Source organism: Pestalotiopsis fici, assembly GCF_000516985.1.
Source record: "Pestalotiopsis fici W106-1 unplaced genomic scaffold PFICI_Scf_11, whole genome shotgun sequence".
Taxonomy (NCBI): domain Eukaryota; kingdom Fungi; phylum Ascomycota; class Sordariomycetes; order Amphisphaeriales; family Sporocadaceae; genus Pestalotiopsis; species Pestalotiopsis fici.
Genome location: NW_006917101.1, coordinates 2,315,217 through 2,336,971, shown reverse-complemented (window position 1 = coordinate 2,336,971; position 21,755 = coordinate 2,315,217). Strand labels below are relative to the sequence as shown.

General features: G+C 50.2%; 4 protein-coding genes across 4 annotated transcripts; 1 reads left to right on the top strand and 3 right to left on the bottom strand.

Annotated features, from left to right (window-relative positions):
- Positions 1–939: 939 nt before the first annotated feature.
- PFICI_13689 (uncharacterized protein) lies at positions 940–1,977 on the bottom strand (the record flags this gene model as incomplete). Its single annotated transcript, XM_007842270.1, has 3 exons — positions 940–1,396; positions 1,485–1,744; positions 1,798–1,977. The coding sequence occupies 3 exons, from the start codon at positions 1,975–1,977 to the stop codon at positions 940–942; spliced, it is 897 nt and encodes a 298-aa protein (XP_007840461.1).
- Positions 1,978–5,405: 3,428 nt separating this feature from the next.
- PFICI_13688 (uncharacterized protein) lies at positions 5,406–7,001 on the bottom strand (the record flags this gene model as incomplete). Its single annotated transcript, XM_007842269.1, has 1 exon — positions 5,406–7,001. The coding sequence occupies one exon, from the start codon at positions 6,999–7,001 to the stop codon at positions 5,406–5,408; it is 1,596 nt and encodes a 531-aa protein (XP_007840460.1).
- Positions 7,002–12,092: 5,091 nt separating this feature from the next.
- Positions 12,093–12,948, top strand: PFICI_13687 (RNA polymerase II subunit A C-terminal domain phosphatase SSU72; the record flags this gene model as incomplete). The annotated part of the gene is made up of 2 exons (XM_007842268.1): positions 12,093–12,235; positions 12,291–12,948. The coding sequence occupies 2 exons, from the start codon at positions 12,093–12,095 to the stop codon at positions 12,946–12,948; spliced, it is 801 nt and encodes a 266-aa protein (XP_007840459.1).
- A 954-nt stretch (positions 12,949–13,902) lies between these two features.
- On the bottom strand, positions 13,903–16,722 carry PFICI_13686 (uncharacterized protein; the record flags this gene model as incomplete). Its single annotated transcript, XM_007842267.1, has 2 exons — positions 13,903–15,672; positions 15,748–16,722. 2 exons carry the CDS (start codon positions 16,720–16,722, stop codon positions 13,903–13,905), a joined length of 2,745 nt encoding a protein of 914 aa, XP_007840458.1.
- Positions 16,723–21,755: the final 5,033 nt, after the last annotated feature.

Below are 21,755 nucleotides of genomic sequence, written 5' to 3'. Positions count from 1 at the left end.
TCCGTGTACGAAGAGTTGGACTTTGCATGAATAGTAGAGTAGAGGAAAAGGAACGAAGAAGGCCAAACGTCCTAAATGATGATGGATTGTGCTCATGATTCTGTTTGCTTCTGCGGAAGTAGGATAATATCATCATATATGAAGTCGACAAAGAGAACATGGTCGGCATCAAAGATTTCTTTGAGGATCATGCTTAATCATTGGCCGTTTTCGTGCCGGTACAACGGTTTCGGTGAGACAAGTAAGACAATAGCCATTAAGGACCGTGCAACACAACATTCCTCAGTCGCGCTCAGATGTCTAGTCAGCCCATGTCTGAGACCTTGAAAGAATAGGATAAAATGGAAATTCTGTAGATTTCATTTGCCAAGGCAGAAATAATGTGCTCAATAAGAGCCATCAGAGATTTCTTCTGGAATTGGTCACGATGCTTGATATTCTTTACTTGTCTTCATCTGAAAAGCCAACTAGGAAACTAATTGTAGCCTTAACTAATCTGCATTATCAGGCGCTCCTGAGAACTCAGCATTTGGATCTATGTCGCTCTCATGAAGACTTGAGATCAGTACGGGGATTTCCAAGATGCCAAAATCTCACACGACATTCAATCCCACATAGTATCAATGAATCCTCACATATGAACAAGAATTTCTGGAAAAAAGTAAATCAATTAATGCAGGATTGTGAAGATCCTTGCAGGGAATCTCATACACGCGTAACACTTGGCTTTGAAGGCCAAGCACAAGAGAGAATATACCGCCCAACTGCATATTAACCAGCACCAGAGTGACATGGGACACCAGATGCACATTCACAAAACTCATTTTCAATAAAGATCGTCTCTATAGATTTTCATGAACCATGAGGTTCATGTATACACGGCAATGATGTGACACATAATCCATGGTCGGAGTCGTATGACTGAATCGTTTAATCTCCTTAGTGATGGGTCTGCGCCTCATAGGGTCCCGGATTTGGGTGCTGCGCAGGTGCTTCGTAAGGAGGACCAGAGTTCTGCGGAGAATACTGGCTAAAGTGCTGCGCCGAAGCACCCGTGGGCTGCTGCGTTAGGGGACTAGGGATCTGCTGCTGCTGCTGCGGCTGGTGATACTGCTGAGGAGGCGAGCTATAGGCAGCGGCGGGCGGAGTGGGAGAGGGGACATAGGTGGCCTGGGGCTGCTGTGCGTAGCCCGGAGCAGGCTGAGCCTGTTGGTATGGCAGGCTGTGCGTCTGAGGAGCGGGCTTCTCGGCATTGTTGGAGGTTGCGCCAAGGGGGATGGCAGCCTGAGTCTCGTGGTGGGCAGACGACGAGTGGACCGGGTTGCAGTGTAGGCCTGCCTTTCTGTGTCTGTGGATCATGACGCTGTGGATGACGAGGGAAACGATGAAAAGCGCACTGAGACATGGCATGTTAGGCTCGATAGTTACGACGACTACTATAGTCTCTCGACGATGGGTTGGAAAAAAAAACTAAAAAAACTTACAACTCTACGCCACCGACTCCAGCCGCAGCAGCAACACAAGCTTGATAGACATCCGAGACTGTGCAAATATCGTAGCCGCCATTGCAGTAAAAGGTATACGTGCTTAGGAATGAGATCTCAGTCGCCAGCAAGGCAAACGAGATGAGCCAGAATATAAGCAAGAATATGTCCAAGGCTAGGACTGCCCAATAGTTGTACGACGCCGGCGAGCCAAACTGGGCGACAATCAGGTAAATAGTAGTGATGAGGGTAGCGATAGCCTATATAACATGTCAGTAATCTTATATCTTTTTGGGAGTCCGAGCTGTCCTACCACAAAGAGAATGAGATGAAGTCCATCGATTGATATGAGAGCGACGGAAAAGCCAGCAAGACCCAGGACGCAGACGGCGAGGACTAGTTGAACAATACGAAGAGCGATGAACCCCTTGGGATAGAGCGGCCAGTGCTCACGCCCGGGCTTGCGTTGATTCGAATACTGTCTGCCAGACATGTCGACCACAGCTCTGTATCGTCTATTATAGTTACAAGCTCTTTGGTGTTTTCGAACGTGTCAAATACTGGGCTGCAGATGGAGGAGAAAAGACGGCAGAAAAAAAGCAGGCAGAGATGGGATAGAGAAATACTTGGAGCTCCTCATCCTGATGAATAAGAAAATAAGGACCTGTTATCATATACGGGCCAGCTCGCGTCTCCAATATCAGCTACCTACCAATAAAGTTTCCCCATTCAATCTAAGACCCAGCTGTCATGCCGGCCAAGTTGGACACTCAGCCACGGCAGACTTCAGCAGGGTCCAGATGCCGCCATCCCTGCATATTGAAAGTGTTCGGGTGGAATTTGAAGTCTGCCTTGCCTTGCCTTGCGCATCTTAGTGTAATGCTTCAGGGTTCAGTGGGCGAAAAGATCCAGGGACCAACTCATGACCCGTCGTTTGAGAGGCTGAGATAATATCCCCGGGCAGCATTGGGAAGTGTTCATCTCTAACTCAAATCGCTCGAGCTGTGACACGACCCGTGACACAACAAACATGGAAATAAGTCTTCTTTCTTTCTCTGGGAGCATCGTGAATGACCTACGTTTCTTCTCTCCCCCATGGTTAGCTATCTCATCCCCATGACCAGGACCGCTTTGGTCGCCATGTCTCTCTACCATGTTAGTGTAGGCGACAACCGGAGGGGCCCCGCTGAACAACGTTTAGGTATAGGTTGACCACTCAGCGGCCCGTATCATAAAAGCGGCAAAGCAAATATTGGAGCGGTCGACCCGCCTATATGCAAATCTTGGCGCCTACCTTAGCTATGCTTGGGCACTTTTCCCCATGTGTGATGACGCCCTTGGCTTGGACTAGGAGGAGCTTTGAGTAGACATCTGTGGAGGTCCCATGGGCATACATAATAACATGGATTGGATTTTGGATGCGGCTGAACTATGCGGAAGGTTTGGACCCCTGTCAGCTGAAATAAGGTCGCAAACAGACTATTAGACGGAATAGAGCCGCACTCTTTTATGTTTTCAAGTTCTGCTTGCTGTGAACAACAGATGTGTGTTTTTAAAAGTCTCGTGTGATTTGTTCGGAATATATGCAAGTAGATATTGTCTGGGTTCATAAATCGAGTCAAGAAGAGGCAAGTTGATACCCAACAGTACATAGACTTCTATCTTGTGATGTGGGCAATTTCCAAATGGCACTCTTTGCTCCCTCGGTTACACGGAAGGCAGGAAAAAGAAGAAGAGTCGTTTCCCCTACAGACACATCACATAATGCCAAAGCAACTCCGCCTCCTCTCGCCTGCAGCTCCATGCCCCAAGACGGAGTTGTGCTGCTGTCAGTCAATCTTGGCTACCCAATGGCACTATTCCCATTCCGGCGGAAATAGGCGAGTTCAGGGGGTTGCGAAACGGCGAAAGCTTAGCTCTTGTGTGGGGATTTTGACTGCTTTCGGCCCAAGATCGACGTTGAACTATAATAATTCATCATGCTTGGTTCTAGGATAGGGTAGAGGACATAGCAAGCATCCGAGCAAACCCCAGGTGCGTTGTTGCTATTCTACTTTTGTTCACCCTGCTTCTGCAAGCAAGCTGCAGCTGCATCTCGTATGGTTGTTTTCTTTTTCGTGATTGGTAGGTCGCGCACATTGATTGCGCTGAGACATGATGGCGCGCCAGCCTGACTTGCCTAATGATTACGGCAGGCACTTTTGGGCAGGGCTGAAAGCTTGTTCTCGTCCTAGAGATGGAGCTGACCCATTGAATCTTGTTCATTTATGCACTCGGCCACTTTTGGAGGGCCATTATGAACAACAATATTTCGTTTCTTCTCCACTCAGAGCTCTTACTTTCCGCTTCAGCTGTGACAGTACTTCTCTCTCTTTCAACTGGATTCAAGAGCTTGAAAGTCTTGGACAGGATGGATCCGTGGTCGATCGGTACATAGCCAGGCGTGTATGGACCCGACCAAGATGGGAAGTCTATATACTCCTTTTGTCCCGCATGACTGTCAATCAGCTCTTCGAATAATACCAAAGCTTGCCGCTGGGTGCGCTGGCATTTGTTCACCCCCACAACATTCCGATCAAGAGGTTACGGCAAGCGAGGCGTTTTCAGCCACGCCCCCGTAACCTAGGCTACCTACCATTCAGACAAATAAAACTTTGGCAAACAACCTAAAAGACCACGGCTCTCCTCTTGTTCCTACCATTACGATACCCTTCAGCAGGCCGATGCTGATTTACTTTTCTTGTTCGGGAACTGCACAGGCCTATAACTACCTGGCCTATGGAATGAGAACGACACTGACAGACGACGCAATGCCGGACATTGGGAGCGGCAGGATAGATGAACAACAAGAAAGGAGGGGAGAAATTTCTCAACTTCACAATCAGTAAGTAGACCTCTCTTAGGCTGTATATGTTGGCTGTAGAAGCCTGGGCAGCATTTGCAATTCTTCAGACTGCCGGACCATGCTTCTTTCCCTCCTCTTTTCAATGTTGTGCAGTTCAGACTCCCGCTTCTTCCAGAGATATCAATCAATGGCATGGCGTATCTTCGCCCGGAATAGCCTCTGCCGTCTCCAAACTTAGACAGCTCATAGTTTGTACATCTAGAATTGTCAAACTTGAGCGAACATGGAAAAGTGCTCAAGGCGAATGAAGGCTCATTGATGAAGACAGCGTCTCCAGTTTGACAATACACTCATTGTCCATGTACAGTAATTCAAAGCAAATGCGAGGGCCACGAGCTGAACAAGGTGACACTGGGGAGACTATCGGCCTCATCGTATTGATCGTCATTCCCTTCATCTCTAGACACGCCATTGGTAAGCATCATCAGGCTCGATATGGTATATACACGTACAATTTGATTGCGGCAAATAATTCCAATCCAGAACGTTCCGTATTTCATCAAAAGAGCAAATCGCTAAGTAGTACGACGACAGGATCAAGGGTGAATGATTTCAATTCTTCTCATTATGCGGCGTCCAGATTCGTTCTGATTCGTCAACGTCGATTTGCTGTCACATTGATTTTCCAGCACAAGCTACACTTGTCGAAATCCATTACGCTATGCTCTTTGTTGTAATCAAAATCATTGCCTTTACAACGGCTCCCCCCGGTTGGTATCTTGAATTGAATTCCTGTAACTTTGGTTTTTGACATTCCCTCAGGGGCTTTCTGCAGTCGCTCGCGGCTAAGGGTTTGCCAAAGCCTGTCTCGACTCTGATCTTGGCCTCGGAGAAACCAATATGTATCATTGCAGAGCGAGAGAGAGAGGTCGATTTATTAACTGTGGTCTGCATCAGTGCGTTGTCCCGCACTTGCAGAACGCAGACTGGTAGAATACCAGCGATTAGCTGGCTTGGCTCGTGAGAAGAGCCACCAGCAGAGAGGCGCCATTTGCTCTTTGAGGAATGACGCATTATCAGCTTTCCGTCTTGGTTGTAGGCTCGTTGTCATCTTCTTCTTCCGAATCCGACTCCTCCACTGGGGAGGTCAGCTTCTTGTCTGACAACAGATCTAGACCTTGCATCTTTCCGGAAATTGAATCGCTTCGTCGTGAGATATCCTGGCTTTCTTTGCTGCCTCGACGACCCAGTCCGGAGTCAAAGGATGACTGTACGGTTGGCGTGTTTGCTTGACTTCCTCCTCGTTGACCGTGGTAGTGCACCACTTGAGGAGGGGCCTGTCCGGGCTGGGAACCAAGCAGATGCTGGGGATATGGGTTAAGATCTGCGCTCGAGGTGGAGAAGGTTGATACAACTGGCTGGTGGTACCCATTGGCACTCCCGGTACTAGCTGTGGGAGTATGTCCATACGAGGTGTTGGTGTGTTCAGCCTGCGTAGGCGTGCCCGAATCATTTGGAGAACCTGGGCCTTCGAGCTGTCCCGTCAGGCTATTCATGCCGCCCTCAATATCGCGTAGCAGGCGCACATATTCCTCGGGCACAAGGCCACTCTCCTGCGTCTTTGGGTCTTCTGCAACAAGCCAACCCTGGCCATGTCTGTACGAAACCCAGATGATCTGGCCCTCTACTAGTGGCAGCTCGTTTTCATTCTCTCGGGCAAAGTCGAAAAGCGCAACGGCCTTTCCGTGCATTTCCTCATCGGGGGAGGTAATTGTAAACTGGTAGTCTCTGGAATACCGCGATTCGTCGTAGGCATTGAATCCTGGGGATGAAGCAGTACTTGAGTGATCATCCGACTCGGAGCGGTAGCCGGCATCGTGCTCCGCATATTGTCGCGGTCTCTGGTCTTCCTGGAAGGAGCCGTGGGTAGAGTGCCGCGCCTGGTTAGGTGGGTATGTGACATATTCCCCACCAGGACCGTTTGCCTCACCATCTTGATTAACATAGTACCGTTCACTTCCATCGCCGCTTGTTCCTGCGTAATAGCCCCGCTCGCTGTCGAAATTATCGGCATTGAGAACGGACGAGCCGCCAGGCTCATGCGATGCGCGCTCTCTGCGGTGGGGCAAGGCTGCGGATGATGACTTGTGCTTCTTGTGGCGCGAACTGACAACCGGGCTCTGCAAATCTTCGTCCTCGCTCCACGGAGGTCCATCGCCGAGATGGATAGCCGCAAGCTCTCCTCCCCTGCCCAGACCACCGTCCGAGGTCCACTCCCAGCCCAGCTTGCTCTCCCACGAAGCGGGCGGATCCGACAAGCGACGCGACTCGCTCATGGGTGTCGTCATGCCCGAGGGCGGTCTCGAACCTTCGGGAGGTGGTCCATAGTGCATAGGATGAACGGGCGGATAGGCGAAATCTCGGACGACGGTATACGTAAGGCTGGAGTGGAAGATGGGGAAGAGATACGACGGCGGCCGGGAGCGCGAAGGGACCGAGCCCGTCGAGTATTGCGACAGGCGATTCTTAGAGGCGTGCGACATGGGGCGCGGGAGGTTCGTGCGACGGCCGGGCGGCGATGTAATCAACGGAGGTAGAGCGGGGTGATTAGGGTTCGAGGACGGCGATGAGACTGCTGGTGGGGACGTCGCAGGTGATGAGCTCGGGGACATGATTGCAGTCATCTTTGGTAACGTCGGCCTACCCAGTAGAGGAAAAAAATATGTACGTTATATACGTAAGAGGAAGCAGAAATGGCTTATGCCACTGGACGATGAGACTGCCAAAGTCAAAGTCGCATGCGCCTTGTGTAAAGCAACAACTTGACCAGCAAGCCGTTTCCGAATTCAAGCCAGCCAGACGGACAGACAGACAGACCGGAGAGGTTCGCGGGCGGGATTGGGAGTCGAGGGTGGCGGCAGAGGTTGGGTTTGGATGCGACCAAGGGTTGTGCCTACGGTTGTAGTAGCGGGGGAGGTTGTTTGTCGGTATTATCGAGGACTGTTGCGGCTCAAAGTGGGTGGTTGTGCACTCGTCGTTGTCAGGTGAGCGTGCAGACGAAGAACGGGCGGCGGGCGTCAGTCAGCTTTGAGCCTGACGCTGCTAAGTTTAGACGCTTGGTTTGGCTGAACGGTCCGTAGCGTAGATGCGCCCGTCTGGGTCGGAGGGGGGAGAAGAAATGAGGAGAAGGAGGGTGGTCGCAGTTTGGGCGGCGCAAACCGCAAAAGGGATGCAGTCTTGGTCGGCAGCAACAGCAAAGAAAGGTAACAGGAAGAAAGAAAAGAAGAAGTGAAGTAGAGCGCAGTTGCAAAAAGGGCCGCGAGGGCGGATGTCAAAATTGGCGACGTTGAGATGAAGAAGTGGGGAGGGTTCCTAGGTACTAGGTTAGGTAGGTACGATATTGGGGTGGTTTCTTAGGCGCAGCAGCTACCTACTACTGTTTATTTTACTACTACCTGTTTGGCAGTGGGTGAAAAAAAGACCTTTGAGCGCCAACTGGCCAGCCAGAGCCAGCACCAGATATTACCTACGAGCCTCGAGGTAAATAAGGTAAGGATACCTGGATGTGGCTAGCCTAGATGGGTGGGTTTGTCTAGGGAACCGTGAAGGGCGGCAACGGTTGGCTCGCTCGCTCGTTGGGTGCGTTCACGGCCCTCTCACTGGTCTGTCTGGCTTCTGCGCCCTCTAGTCCTGAAGGAGGGGGCCCGGGGTTGGTAAGTTGAGTGAGAGCGAGTGCGTGTGTGTGCCTGGCGCTCGAATGCAATCCCGGCCTTTGGGTCTAAGACCCAGCATCGGTCCTTGAGACTCGACTCGGCTTGGGCCTTGGCTACCTAGGAAAGGTACTCGACCTGGACCCGGCAACAACAAGGTAAGGTAGGATTAGGAGCCCGAGCTCAAGGGATGTTTGATGTTTCTCAATCCGCGCGGTGTCCGAGGTGGCCCGGGGCGTGAACCACATGGTCCGGGTTTCTTTGGATACTAATACTGATGACCTCAACTTTACTGTTATGGCCGACTGGATCCTGTTTCCATTCCTAAATTTTAGATACTTGGCTTGAACTGCTGGCGTAATGCAGCGAAGGTATGTGACAACGGGGTCGTTCTAGCGCCGCTTGTCAGATCAGGCCCAGACCCTCTGTCTCGCCGGTGCGCGTTGGGTGGGTGGAGGGGTGGCTTTTGTCGCACTGGTCTACGCCTAGAGTGCTAAATAAGCGCGGAGGAAGCAGCAGATGCGCCCCAACGGCTTTCTTCTTGGTTGGTGATCCATAGGTAGGTACATACCTAGAAGCAGCTCGATAAGAGACTAAACAGACGAGTCAGTTCAGATCCCTATCTGTCCATCTTTGACTGAGAGTAAATCATCTATTGTTTCTGTTGTCCAGTTTGGATTGATCCCGGGGAAGAAAACAAAACCAGCAGTTGTTTCCTATAAACTGTAAAAAGTAAGCAGTTCGTTGCCTTGACAGAGAAAGCGTGGAGACACATTTACCTACATGAATGTCGTGCAGACAACAACGGGCCATTCCGGGGCCCTGATGAGCAATCCAATCCTTTCTTTGTCCGACAACCTACATTAGGATGTAGGTAAGTACCTACTATCTATCGCCTACTGCACTTGCTTCCTGCTGGAACCGAGTGGACAGTCTAAATTTAGGCCCCATAACGTGTCTCGTTTCCAAGCATAGAAGGGAGAAGGTTGAGGCACTTTGCGACGATCGATCGTCCAGGGCAGTCTCTCTGTGACCTTATTACTGGCCGTACTTACTTTACTCACATGTACTGTGTGGGTTGTAAAATAAAAGGTGCCTTTTGTATAATCTGCAATGCTCTCTCTCTGTCTTGCCCCCCAAAACCTCTTGGGGCGGAACATGGCCATGCCAAAGTCCAATCCTTTGCCCGCTTCGGTCCAAACATGCTACATGTTCGTATAAAATAGATACAAATCTACTATCCGACCATTCCTCCACCTAATTCGGCCGAGACCCATGACAGCCCTACAAATAGTAAAGATGGGATGAATTCAGGATTTGCACAAGGTCCGGATGTTCATGGCTGGCAAATGTTGCGCGCAGAAACCGGAAACCCTCCATAATGGTTACTAAGATTTTGGAGACCATTAACATGATACCAGCTACACAGTCTCGCAACTCGACACACGCCAACGCATTTTCAGGCGAGGTGTTCGACCCAAACCTTGCTGCAGCGTATATAAAGGGAATGCCATCCAAATTTTAGGTTGACTACATCTATAGACAGAGCACTGGTCCCAACATGTTGTTCGAGCTGCCTATCTGTATCTTATTATTTGTAGTCTTGTGCTTGCTGCTAAATTTCACAACTACCTACCTAAGTACTACTTGGATATAAACTGTTTTCTGGCTAATGAACATACCATATATGTCACTACCAGAGTAACCTATTAGATACACGTAAGCAGTAGCAGACAAAGGACAAGCATGACATTCGTGTATACTATACAGAAAGTCACTGCTCGGCTTGCGGGGTTCTATATGACAAACATCCATGATGCCATGTTGTGTACCGTGGACGAAACAAGGGTCTGACGTGAGTAATATATCCATTTCCGTGTACTCTGTAATAAAGACAGCACTCTAGATAGTAAATCTGGTTGCAATGTCCTGGCATCTCTGACATATCACGATTTGGGGCATAGTCACATATTCTCCAAGATAACAAGTCAGTGCTCACAGCTCTGTGCCCTGGAAAGCTGTTATTTCCGGCCACATATCGCAAGCATCGTGCCGACTTATGCTTGACGGGTTCAGCGTCTCGGACTTGTGTCCGGTGATTTGCTACTTGCCTAATGTACAGACGTAGGACTGTCACGTGTGGCTCTGTTTCACGATATGCACGGAGATGTGTCCAAGGCAATCTAGCCGCAGAAATGGAGCATCTCTAGCTGCAAAGACGTGTGAGACGCAGCGCCGCTAAGAAGCCGCCGGCATGCGTGTGTCTGTGCATGCGGTAAACAACAGAGACAGCCTGACAGATCGTAGGAGAACTCACATTACTCGATCCGATACCAGAAATGGAGAATCACTCAGCCAGAGCAACTCAGCCAGAGGGCAACGAGTATTGTTTCAATGGGAGTTCAAGCAAAGCTACCACGATGAAAAGGCAGGGACGGATATCTGCAATGACTGTTTGCGGTAGTATGTAGCCTATTCTGAGTCAGACATCGTGTAAGGATGGAAACGTAGGAAACAAATCGAATCTCATATCCGCTCCGTAAAACTGAGCAGATCTGAAACAATGTCTACCTATGTGACTCCTTACCCTAGTCCGCATGCATTCATCCATACATACATACTGCTACATATCCACCCAGACGATTGGCACTCCAGCTCTGCTAGCGGAAAACCCTCGTGCTGTCAAGTAGCACGGCAACATGCTGCGGGTCAATCAATGCAGGCAAAGGTAGACTGCGCTCAGCGGGGTCAAGAAACATGTTCGCTGTGTGGGAATGGCGGTCAAGATGAATCGAGGAGTCTATATGGTTTGTTTGATGCTGCAAGTAAGCAAATCTGCAAACAAGGAATAGACCGAGTCATCAGAGTTGATGAGGCTTGCAGAGGCGGAAGGCTGTACAACATAATTTACATATATGCCTAGCTACTATTAATAGGCATGACTGCCAAGTTGTATACTGGCTTCGGAGTATGTATGGCTTACAGGAGGAAACCATGATATGTAGCACCGCGTGATGATGTGTTCATGTCTATTCGTGCTTTATTTACAAGTTACCTTGGCACATGGTTGCCCCCATTCTCTGGTCAAAAGGGTCCTCAATTATACTCAAAATCAATACTCTGGACAGAAAATCAAAAGATGAAAAGTTCGTACCAGATTCATTTCTACCGTGGCTGCTATATCGAGGCAAGTAGCAATTACGGTAGTGCCAGAGAGGCGGTTTGTGGACGATCATACATTGAATTAGACAGGCGTTTCAAGTTCATCAAAGAGACTCACCCTTATCGCTATCGTCAGTGACCGTGGTCCCACAGCTACGGTAAAGCCCCAGTGGGTTTGCTTAGCTAGCTCAAGCTTTGGCTCACAGCACAGCTTCCAGCTTTCTACCCAAAAATCTTTCCCTCCTGTCTCTTTTTCTCTCTTGAGCGTCATTCTCATCGGCGAAGAAGGAAGCCTAGCTACCACAAAGTAGCTGACCTCCACGCCAGATTCCCATTTTGCCATGGGCTCCCGCAATATGCCAGGAGTATGATGAGTCCTGCAGCAGACTCAATCACTCAAACAACAACTCCATTCATTGGCATCGCCTGTTGATGGCATGCTCTCTTTTCGCGCCGTGTCAAATCTGCCTTGAGTCGCGCCTGGTAAGTCAATTTTGGTGCTACCTATTTTTTTCCCCCCCTCGTCTCCGCCAATCCCCTGGTTGGCAAATGCCCCAAGCGGCTTTTCACCCGCGCTGCCATCATCTTCCCACTTTGCCATTCTCTACCTACCTGATGATAACTTATTGGAGCTGTCTGAACCTCTATGGTGACAACTAAAATATTACCTTACGCAACAATATCTGAATTTTGTAGAGCAATATCTCATAATTTCAATTGCGCCCCACTCTGTGTGTTTACATCCAGCTGACATTCCCACGTTGAGGTCTTTCCCCACGCCTGTTTGACCAACATCCGAAACCGCGTCGGCTTGAGCATGCGCTCTACTCTAGCACCAACCACTTGAAGTCGATTACAGCAGCTTGATCGCCTGTAATCTCAGCTCAAAAGATGGAGGTAGCAAACGGAAATGCCACAGCTGCGGCGCCGGCAGTGCTGGCTCCTACCCCAGCTCCTGCACAGAATGGCGAGCGTTCGGACCCAGGCGGCTACAAGCTCAAGTTCTGCACCGTCTGCGCCAGTAATCAGAACAGGTATGCCAATTCCTCACATACCCTTTTTGTAGATATTTGACTAATTGCTCACTAGGTCGATGGAAGCTCACCTGCAACTATCCAGAGCGCACTATCCCGTCATCTCCTTTGGCACCGGTTCGCTGGTCCGACTGCCTGGCCCAACCATTACCCAGCCCAATGTCTACCAGTTCAACAAGACTTCCTATGACAGCATGTTCAAGGAGCTGCAACAAAAGGACGAGGATCTCTATACCCGCAACGGTCTTCTCAACATGCTAAACAGGAACCGCGGCGTCAAGTGGGGGCCCGAACGTTGGCAGGACTGGCAAGTGGGCATCCCGCGCCTCAATCACGCCACGGACCGGGGCAGCGACGGTACCGAAGGGGGCGTCGCTGACATTGTCTTCACTTGCGAGGAGCGCTGCTGGGATGCCGTCATCGACGACCTGCACAACCGCGGGGCCCCGCTGAACCGCCCCGTCCATGTCATCAACATTGACATCAAGGACAACCACGAGGAAGCCTCTATTGGAGGACGTGGTATCCTGGATTTGGCAGATTCCTTGAACAACTGTGCCAAGGAGGAGCGCGAGGCGGTCGGCTCGGCCGTCTTCGACATGGCCACTGCCGCAAGCCGAGCCTCTTTTGACGAGCGGGTGCCCGAAGTCATTGGTGACTGGCAGGAGAGGTGGCCCAACCTCCCGGCCACCTGGACGCTCGCCTGGTTTTGAAATATACACTTGATGGCTTGGTGACGGGTCTCCACGATTAGAGCGAGACTCACAAAATCCCCTTACTGCTTCACGCTGGGCCTATCATTACAATTCGCAAATTTGATCAATAGATAGCGTCGCTGAGCGGAAGGCGAATGATACTTTCAATCAGAATCACAGATCATAGCACTTTGGTGTCGCATGGTGATCTGAAGAGTTCATCTGTCTGTGGTCCATTGCATATGCTGGATACCACCCACTGCTGTAGTACGACCACATAGTTCGTGACAATAAAGTCCAGGACGAAAATGAATAAATTCAATAACCATGCATACAAACCAGTTATTTATTTGATCAAGACCAGCACAAATCATGTTCCCATCCAATATGGAGAGTAGGCTTTGGATTGTTGGTATGAATTTATTTTCCATTATCCCGACAATTTTATGCCAGGTAAGTAAGTGCCTATGTCTAGGTCATTTTCTATAATACAAATGCTTATACTCGTGACGCCAAATACGCATGGCCACTAGAGCCGATCCCACCAATCTATAAGCCGTGCATAATGGGCAGTGTCTTCTTGTATCACTGCCAGAACCGGACTAATGGTAAAAAAAAAAGTGTATAGCATTCCTATTGACCAGGACATGCAAAGAACCGACATCTCGTAATCGCACAGTCGTAGTAGGGTTTTCAGCAATGTGAAGAATTGCTTGAGAAGAGAGAAGAAAGAAGGCTATGCCAAGCTACTCTGGCTGCTTCTTTTGGTTGAAAAGGTAAAGATAATATGTATGATTCAATCGCCTGGTGTGGGTCTCTGAATTGCCAAAGGGCACCTCTAGGAAGCACTCTAGACTGTAGAGGGGTATCAAGTGCGTCGCAAGCGACTTGCAGGACCTAATTTACTCGAAAGGGCATAGACGTCGTAAAAGGGTGGTGAATAAGAATATGTTCTCAGAAGTCCAAGATGATTTATGAATAATCATCACCGTCGGCCATGACCAAGCGACCAATGCTCTCCACTAGCTCTTTCGTCTCGCGAGCAATCTCAAAGGCAATGGGTGGTAGAGTTTGCGTCCACATGCGCCATTCCCTGTCGCTGGGGCCGAGACCCTTTGAGACAAGATCTGAGCCAAGGTCGCCGGCCTCGAGCAGTCGTTGGCGGCAGGATGTTAAGCTGTCGATAAGGATCGAATCCGTGTTGGTGCCTTCGGTTTCAGAAACAATCTTGCCCACAATTTCGGCAATCTGCCCAATCTCTTCCTTGATCTGCGTAATGGGAGCATCACCGCGGATCGAGGCTACGAGACCTTGAATCGTCTCGACCAACTGATCGGACTGGTTATCCATGTAGATCTTGAGGTCTTCCATGGTTATATCAAGACGCTGTGCCCCATAACCGCCGGCGGCGGGCGGCGGGTTCTTGTCTACGTAAATGCCATTGGCAGGCATATTCCGCGGCATCGATCTTCTACTATTAAACTGGTCGGCAGATTCGCGAGGAGAACTGATGGGGCTGTAGGCAGAAGACTGGGCACTTTCACGGGGTCCCAATCCCATGAAACGCGGCGGGGGGTCAAGCGGTGACTGATTGCCCCGAGTTGGTGGTTTGGGGAACGAGTTCTCGTCCTGTGTTGTACGCCTTGAAGAGAAGAAACCCGTGGAATCAACGGGTGTCATGGTGCCGTCGTCGTCGTCTTCGAGTTCTCCAACCGGCGTGGCCCGGATCTTGACGGTCCTCAGAAGCTCAACAAGCGCGGCAACGAGATGCGAAGCCGCCGCATCCAACAATGACACAGGCGAGATACCGGCTGCAGTAGCAAAGTTTCTCGAGGCAGTGATGAGGTTGTTCGCAGTGGCAGAAACGCGACTCTTGAGCTTTTGTTGCTGCGCCATGACATCTTCGTCCCGAGGTGCCGATGCGTCAATATCCTTAGTAATGCGACGAACAGCAACGACAACCGCCTTCATAGAGTCGATCGCCCTGTCGGGGGTGTCGGTTCGCGCCCGCTTGAGGAGCTCGTCAATAGCGATCTGGAACTTGGTAACATGGACATCCTTGACAAGACCGTTCTCCTCGGTGAACCCCTTCTCACGCACATATTTCGCTGCATCCTGATCAATGGTCAAGCCAAGAGACGAAGCTCTGAGACTGCGCAGTTGCGTCTTGGTGCGCGCGTAGCGGTTGCGCCAGTCTTTGACCTCCTGCTCCAATTGCTCAATTGACTTGTGCAGTTCAGCCTGTTTCTCCCAAGAAGGGGTATGCTGCTCAGAAAGGACCTTCATTTCCTGAAGGAATTGTTGAGCTTCCTTGCGAACATCTTCTGTGACTTGCTGCTGCTCCTCAAGGGCCATTCGTAGTTCCTGGTTCTCTTGCTGCAATTCTGCATCCGCATTGCCCCTGTTGCCCATGCTGCTTGCATTCCTGGCGGCTGCCTCGGCTTCCTCTAGCTGTTCGCGTAGTTGTCTCTCCTCAACATCGTGGTCTTCACGCATACGATCGAGGTCATCTCGTAGAGTGTTGCTGAGACTCTTGGCTTGTGCCAGCTGGTTCTCGAGATCTGCTTTAAGATCATCCCATTGTGCCTTTTCTGCATTCTCATTCGAAGCCCGGGAACGTTCTTCGTTGAGCATTTTGTTCAGCTCATCGTCCTTTTTCTTGTATCGATCTTCAAGTTCGTCCAATTTTGCTTGCAAGTCGAGGACTTGCGCTTGAGATTCCTCCAATAGTCTCTTATCGGTCTATAAGCAGCGTTAATCTCTATTTCTCTTTTTCTTTTTCTTTTTTTTTTGAATGTCATTATCAGTGTAGCTTACCTCGGAAATGCCAGTATCCGAGCTTCTCTTTCTTTGCCTCGCGCCATCGAGTCCAAAGGAGTCCTTTCCATCATCATTGCCATCGTCATCCTCCTCCAGCATGGTGCTCTTGTTGGGCACAATGGTATTGCTTTGAAATTGCTTCTGTTGAGGAGCGAAGCCGTTCGGCGGCATGCCAGGAGAAGGAGGGATAGGGTAGTCGTTGAATCGAGGTGCATCCGATCGGATAGAACTTGCGTTTGAAGGCCTTCTCATTCCTCTGGGGGGAAGACCGTTCACGGGAGTGCCAGCCCTACTCGCACCCCTTACCGAAACAGGACTTCCAACGCGGGGAATATCGCCCCGGGCAAAGCCCTCAAACCGCCGCTCGAGTTCGCAGAAGACATCTGTAGCCAGATCTCTGAACCTGGGCGGCCCCAAGGTTGAAAGCTTCTGTCGTGCCTGGTTCCGCTTTGGGTGAAAGTTGTCTTCGGGTTGCAGGAACGGCGGCGGCTTTGGACCGCCAGGACCGGACCGACCGAGCCTCTCGCGCCTCAATAATTCGTCATATACATCGGTAGAAAGCTCGAGGAATTGGACAGCGGATAGACGCAATAGCTTATCGCGTGCTCGGTTGGGGGGAGGATTGGCTCTTCCATCTTTGGAAGTAGATTGCAAAAATTTCTTCAGGGCAACATAATGTACTCCAAGTATAACCTCATTGTTTTCATCTCGCATGCTCTTGCCGCTCTCGCTCGCGGCGTACAGCCCCGAGGCGGTGCTAGAACGGGCGACCGAGGGTGGAGGAGAAGGCCCACCGACACTCCTAGGGCCGGGGAAGCCATTCATCATGGGATTCGCACCACCAGAGTCGGGAGGTGATATGGGAGCGCGGTTGTTGTAGGGATCGCCGTTATCGAGGCTTTGATATTTGCCAACGGAATATTCGCTACCGCCTACTGAGACCGGAGACAGCGGCGCATTTCGACTATTCATGGTAGGTAAAAATTCAAGTGCCGCCGGTGGTGTTGTCGCTTAGCGGAGCTGGGGCACTTGTCGAACAAAGAACGCGACAAGTGACGCCAGGTGGATGAATAGGCTGCTGCAAGGTACCGACTCGTAGTCCGTCACGTCCTCTCCAGGCGCGTGTGATGTCCTGTGACACAACAACTGGCAACTCCTTCAAGGGTGCAGTCAACTTGTGCAGCGCCAAGCAACTCGGGAGTCCTCCCCTCGACCAAGCCGGTCAGAAGAGAAGAAATCAAAAGCGTCGGCGTCGGGATCGACGGAAACAAGAGCATTCAATTGCGCGAAGAAATAAATGTCGAGATCCCCGTTGTCGAATTTAGGATTAAGTTGGCGCTTGCGCAGGTGCCGGTGTAATGGGATAGCAAGCCGTCGTAAGGTGGGTTGGTTTGCAGGGAGCCGCAAAGGGGTCTCAGCCAAACCAAAAAAAGAAAGAAGAAAGGGAAAAAAGAGTCCCGATTGGAATTAAGTTGATGTCGTGTATCAAATGTCGTGTCAGGCGGCAACGAGTCGCTGGTGTCTCGGCGCACACAAGAACAGACAGCGGGAATAGAAAGATGAGCGACAGAGTGACTGGCTGATAATTAAAGGGCGATCCAGGCTCTCTTTTCAAATGTCTCTGGGCTTGTTCCGCACGGTCATTTGTCGAAGTTCCAGAAGAGTCAATGCCTCTAAATGTAGTCCTCTCGAATAGGTGCAATGCGCCGTGCAGTACAATACAGCAGTATGTAGGTACGTACAATGCAGCCAGGAGGAATGGAAACTGGAGCTGGCAAGTAAAAGGCAGGACGCAGCACACAGGTGTTTTGGGAATGGGATAAAACACTGCGGTAAGAGGATGAGCGTGGGGTGGGAGGGAAGACGGGGGGTGGGAGGGTGATTAAGTTGAGTCAGCGGCTACTTTGCTGGACCTGAGAGATGAAGTAAAAAAAGAGGTATCAGAGAGGAGAGAAAGAGAAGGATGTGATGAAAAAAGAAATCACTGCCAGATTGGAAAGTGCTTCGTGAGATTGACAGAACCCATCCAAAAAAAAGTGCCCCAGATCTGCCTCTCTATTTTTTTTCTTTCTCTTTCCTCCCTCTTTCCTTCAGGAGTGAGTGTACCTAGCTAGACCCATGAAACTCCATTCTCAGCGAAAGAAAGGAACATGGAGAATGGAAGCAGGGCCTGGGAGCTGGCAGCGGCAGGGGGTAGGGGGGATTTGGTCCTCTTGGGGCCGCCCGCCGCCTGTCCAATCGGGAAAGGGGGCGGGACCCTGGTGAGGATTCCGCCTGGGTATTCGCTAATCCAGAAGGGCCACGGAAATTGTCTAGAAGCCCATTGCCCATCCCATCTGCACAAGCACAGGCAATTGAACAATTCAAGCCCAGTCGGCCGTTGGAAAAGTCTGTGGCCCTGTCATCGCTTGTGCCATGCACAGGCTTGAGCTTTACTCTTTAGGCTTGGCTCATTGGGTACACTATGCTGGTGCATACAGAACCAATTTACCAGGTACTCTACTGTGGTTGCAGGCAAAAGTTTTCGCTCCCTGTCAAGTATCTGGCAGGGCTCACTTCAACGTGGGGCAAGTCACTTTTCCAGCCATAAATTGCACAACTTACACAAGCACAAACCACCTCCCCATGTCCATTAGTGGAGATATACCTCATGTACGGCTAAAACTTACCCATACTACCATAGTAATACAGTTGGTAGTCTACATGATCAATTTGCTGGAGGCTTGCCTTTTAGCAATGACCGTGGCGGCGGTGGAATTCGTTACGCCAGGTCAAGCCTACTGGCACGAGAGTAGGTACACATATCCAAAGAGGGCGATGAGATGCTGTCCGCCATCAGATAAGCAGCGAGCGTGAACAGATCTTTGGCATCAACAAAAGTCGTTTCCTTAGCGAAAATCATGGCTGTGCATTATATATTGTGTAGCAAGTTAGTGTAGGAAGAAGGTAGGCAGTAGATCAATTTCCAGAGCGGCACCATGACTATACACAAACTTATACTGCCAATGACTCGAGCAGAATTACATACACCCGACTTACTTGCCCAGCAAGGACATGTCCATGATACAATTCCCGAACATGATTTCGCCATAGAACCTTAAGAATTCTCTTTTTCAATAATCGTTGAACAACAACATCGAAGCCAGCCTTATCGTCGGGTGCACTTTTAATACATACCCAGGTAAGTAATCAGGTGAGTCTATCAATGTAATATGTATGGGAAATGCGTCGTCGGCGTCGTCGGCGCCTAGTGGCCTACCGAGTGATTTCGCAATCCACAGTTCCCGGCACTACTTCCAGCAATCCCGCCCGACGACACAACGCTTGCCTCGACTGAACTAGACGGAAAGCCACGGTGTTGGTGCTATCCAGTAGTACTATCTTGATGTACTGCTGCCGCTGGGCTGGCCCTTGGCGCCGTGCCTGGCATGAACCACTTGCTTTGTAGCCGGCGCAAGCTTTAGTAGTAGTAGGTAGCAGTAGTAGTACTGTGTAATAAATTATAAGACTCTGTCCCCTTGGCTTGTAGTCGTTGGCCCTGCCTACTGTGTATTGGAAATTCAACCATGTCCCACTTAATTACCCATTTGCGGAAATGGCGGACATTAGATGTGGTGGCAGTGCGATTCATACATGGAGATTGGGAGCTCAAGTGTGGAGGGACAGCACGCCTCTACCGTGCTGCCATCGTGGGGTAATAAGGCAACAAAAAGAAGGAGGAGGAGGGGAGGGTGATTTGTAGGTATGTACTCTGATCAGGTGGTCGCGTGCGTATGTATTTTTCTCAAGTTTTGAGAGTGAGGCCTTGCTAGGCTCTCAGCATTAAAGACTAGTAGGCGCTGTGAGCCTCATTGCAGCGTGGCTCAAAGAAGCAAATAAAAAGGAGCCTCCTGCACTGCTGCATACTATGTAGTACATGGTATTCAATGTTCCGACGACTCTCGACCACTCTCAGCATGGGGTCGAGACCCCACTCGAGTTCAATAGCCGGCTGGCCATTGGCCTTGGGCTCATCTTTGTCGCGCGCGCTACCTCGAGGTTTCCTTCAAGAAGACTCCAATGACGACTCAAGGGGTAGAGTATCCGTCTGTGGAATCCATACCATCACACCGACAATCCTCCTTGTCAATGGTTAATAAGTACGTATTCGTACGCACAGTAGGTTGGTTCATTCCTACATGAGCTACCTACTTGATAAACTACTTGAAGAGCTAGCAAGGAACCTCGAGCGACCGAAATCGACATGCGCACCCAATCTTTGGCCGCGGTTTGCTACACATACTTCTTCAACGAATAGACGAGTGACCGCATGCGGTACGCACTCGCGATGCCAACCCCAGCGGCCCTGCATTATTACTGGACAGTCAGGTTCTCAGCGCTGGTGGCGACGCACATAAGCGATCGATCAGCTGGTTGATCTTGGATTGGTGCCATGGCCGGGAACAGCAAACCCCCCTGAAGAGCATCACAAGCTTCAATATTCCCCCTTCCAATCCTTTCCACTCCCCCTTCCCGTCCGTCTCTTTTTTAGTCCCTGTGCCTTGCATCTATCTCACAAGCCCCCCCGGGACGCGCAGGCTGGTCCCTCTCTCCTCTAGGCGCCTGGCCAATTGGGAGGTTGTGAGCCGATTGATTCTTCCCCTGTACGCTAATTCCAACGACGCACCGCGGAATGCTAAATGTTGTCAAAGTCCATGTCAGCAATTCGGTCCAACCATTGCAGAATACCTTGCATACTGTGCAAAGGCAATACAGTAATTCAAAGGAATTCACACCATGATTGACCGACCAATGTTACTACTGCCAATATCAGGCGCCGCTCCGAGCAACTCTGCAGTAGCAGCGTTTTACATCCGCATGCGGCCGACCATTGCAATTAGCAAGGACTATGCATTCCTTATTTCATATATCTAACTGGTTTCCATTGCAATCCGCATATGGCTGGTTCAATGAATGGGCTGGCATTTTCCTTTGACAAACTTTTGTTTGACCAAAACTGTGAGCAACAAATTTACCATAACCTGGGCATGTGGGTAGACAAGACGGTCTAGCCTTCGGGATCGGCACGCTCGCGATCCACTGAAGGGCGGCGGCTTCTTGTAGGCTTTGAATTCATCTTGCAAATGTCCGAATTGAGGACGCCTAAAAGTTTGAGAGAGAAAAATTTAAAGGGCAATAATAAGATTGATGCCAATGTTTTGGTCACGGCTGACATCATCGACTTGTCCATCCTTCTTCGACAAATGTACGCATTCGGTCAATGATTTGGGTTGCCGTGCCCACGGTCCGGTCCAAACTGACAGGCATGAAATGGATCAATCAGTGGGAGGAGTCGTCGTCCCATCTCCCTGCATATATGTCGGGCTTTCTGCACATCAAACAGTTTGAGCCTCACGGAATCGGCAACACCTCGTTCAGTCGTGGGCTGGACAGTGCGCCCCTTCACAGGCATTGCACGTGCCTCCAAATGCCAACGCATATGAGGTGGATTTGTTCCTGCTGAAGCCATCTCCGTACCTAAACTATCTTGTCTATGTACGTACGTACGTACTTTGCATCGACGTGATCAACTTTTCGTCTCTAGCCTTTTAGCTTCAACAGCGGAAATTTTGCAGATACATGGATGATCGAATTGTGTAGCCGGACAATCCGAGGGAATTCATCCCCGTTTCTCTCGTCTGGCTTGAAGACTATGCCAGAAGCCAGCTGCGCAGAGGAGAGAGCCAACAATACTCCGTAATAAGCCGTGTACAGATTGATTGGTTACCTCCGCTTCTCATCGATCGTGAAAGCAAGAATCAAATGTGACAGCCTTTCTTCTACGAGCTAAGCAGTCACCGCCATAATTATTGTGGCTCCCAGCCATAGCATGGTCGGTTGTCATCAATGAGCACAGACGGGATCAACATCAAAGCCACAAGTGCACGATCGTACGTGGTATCGAGCGTGCAGCTTCGAAACTTGACAGCTTGACAAATCTTCTGGATAGACAGGAAAGCATTTGC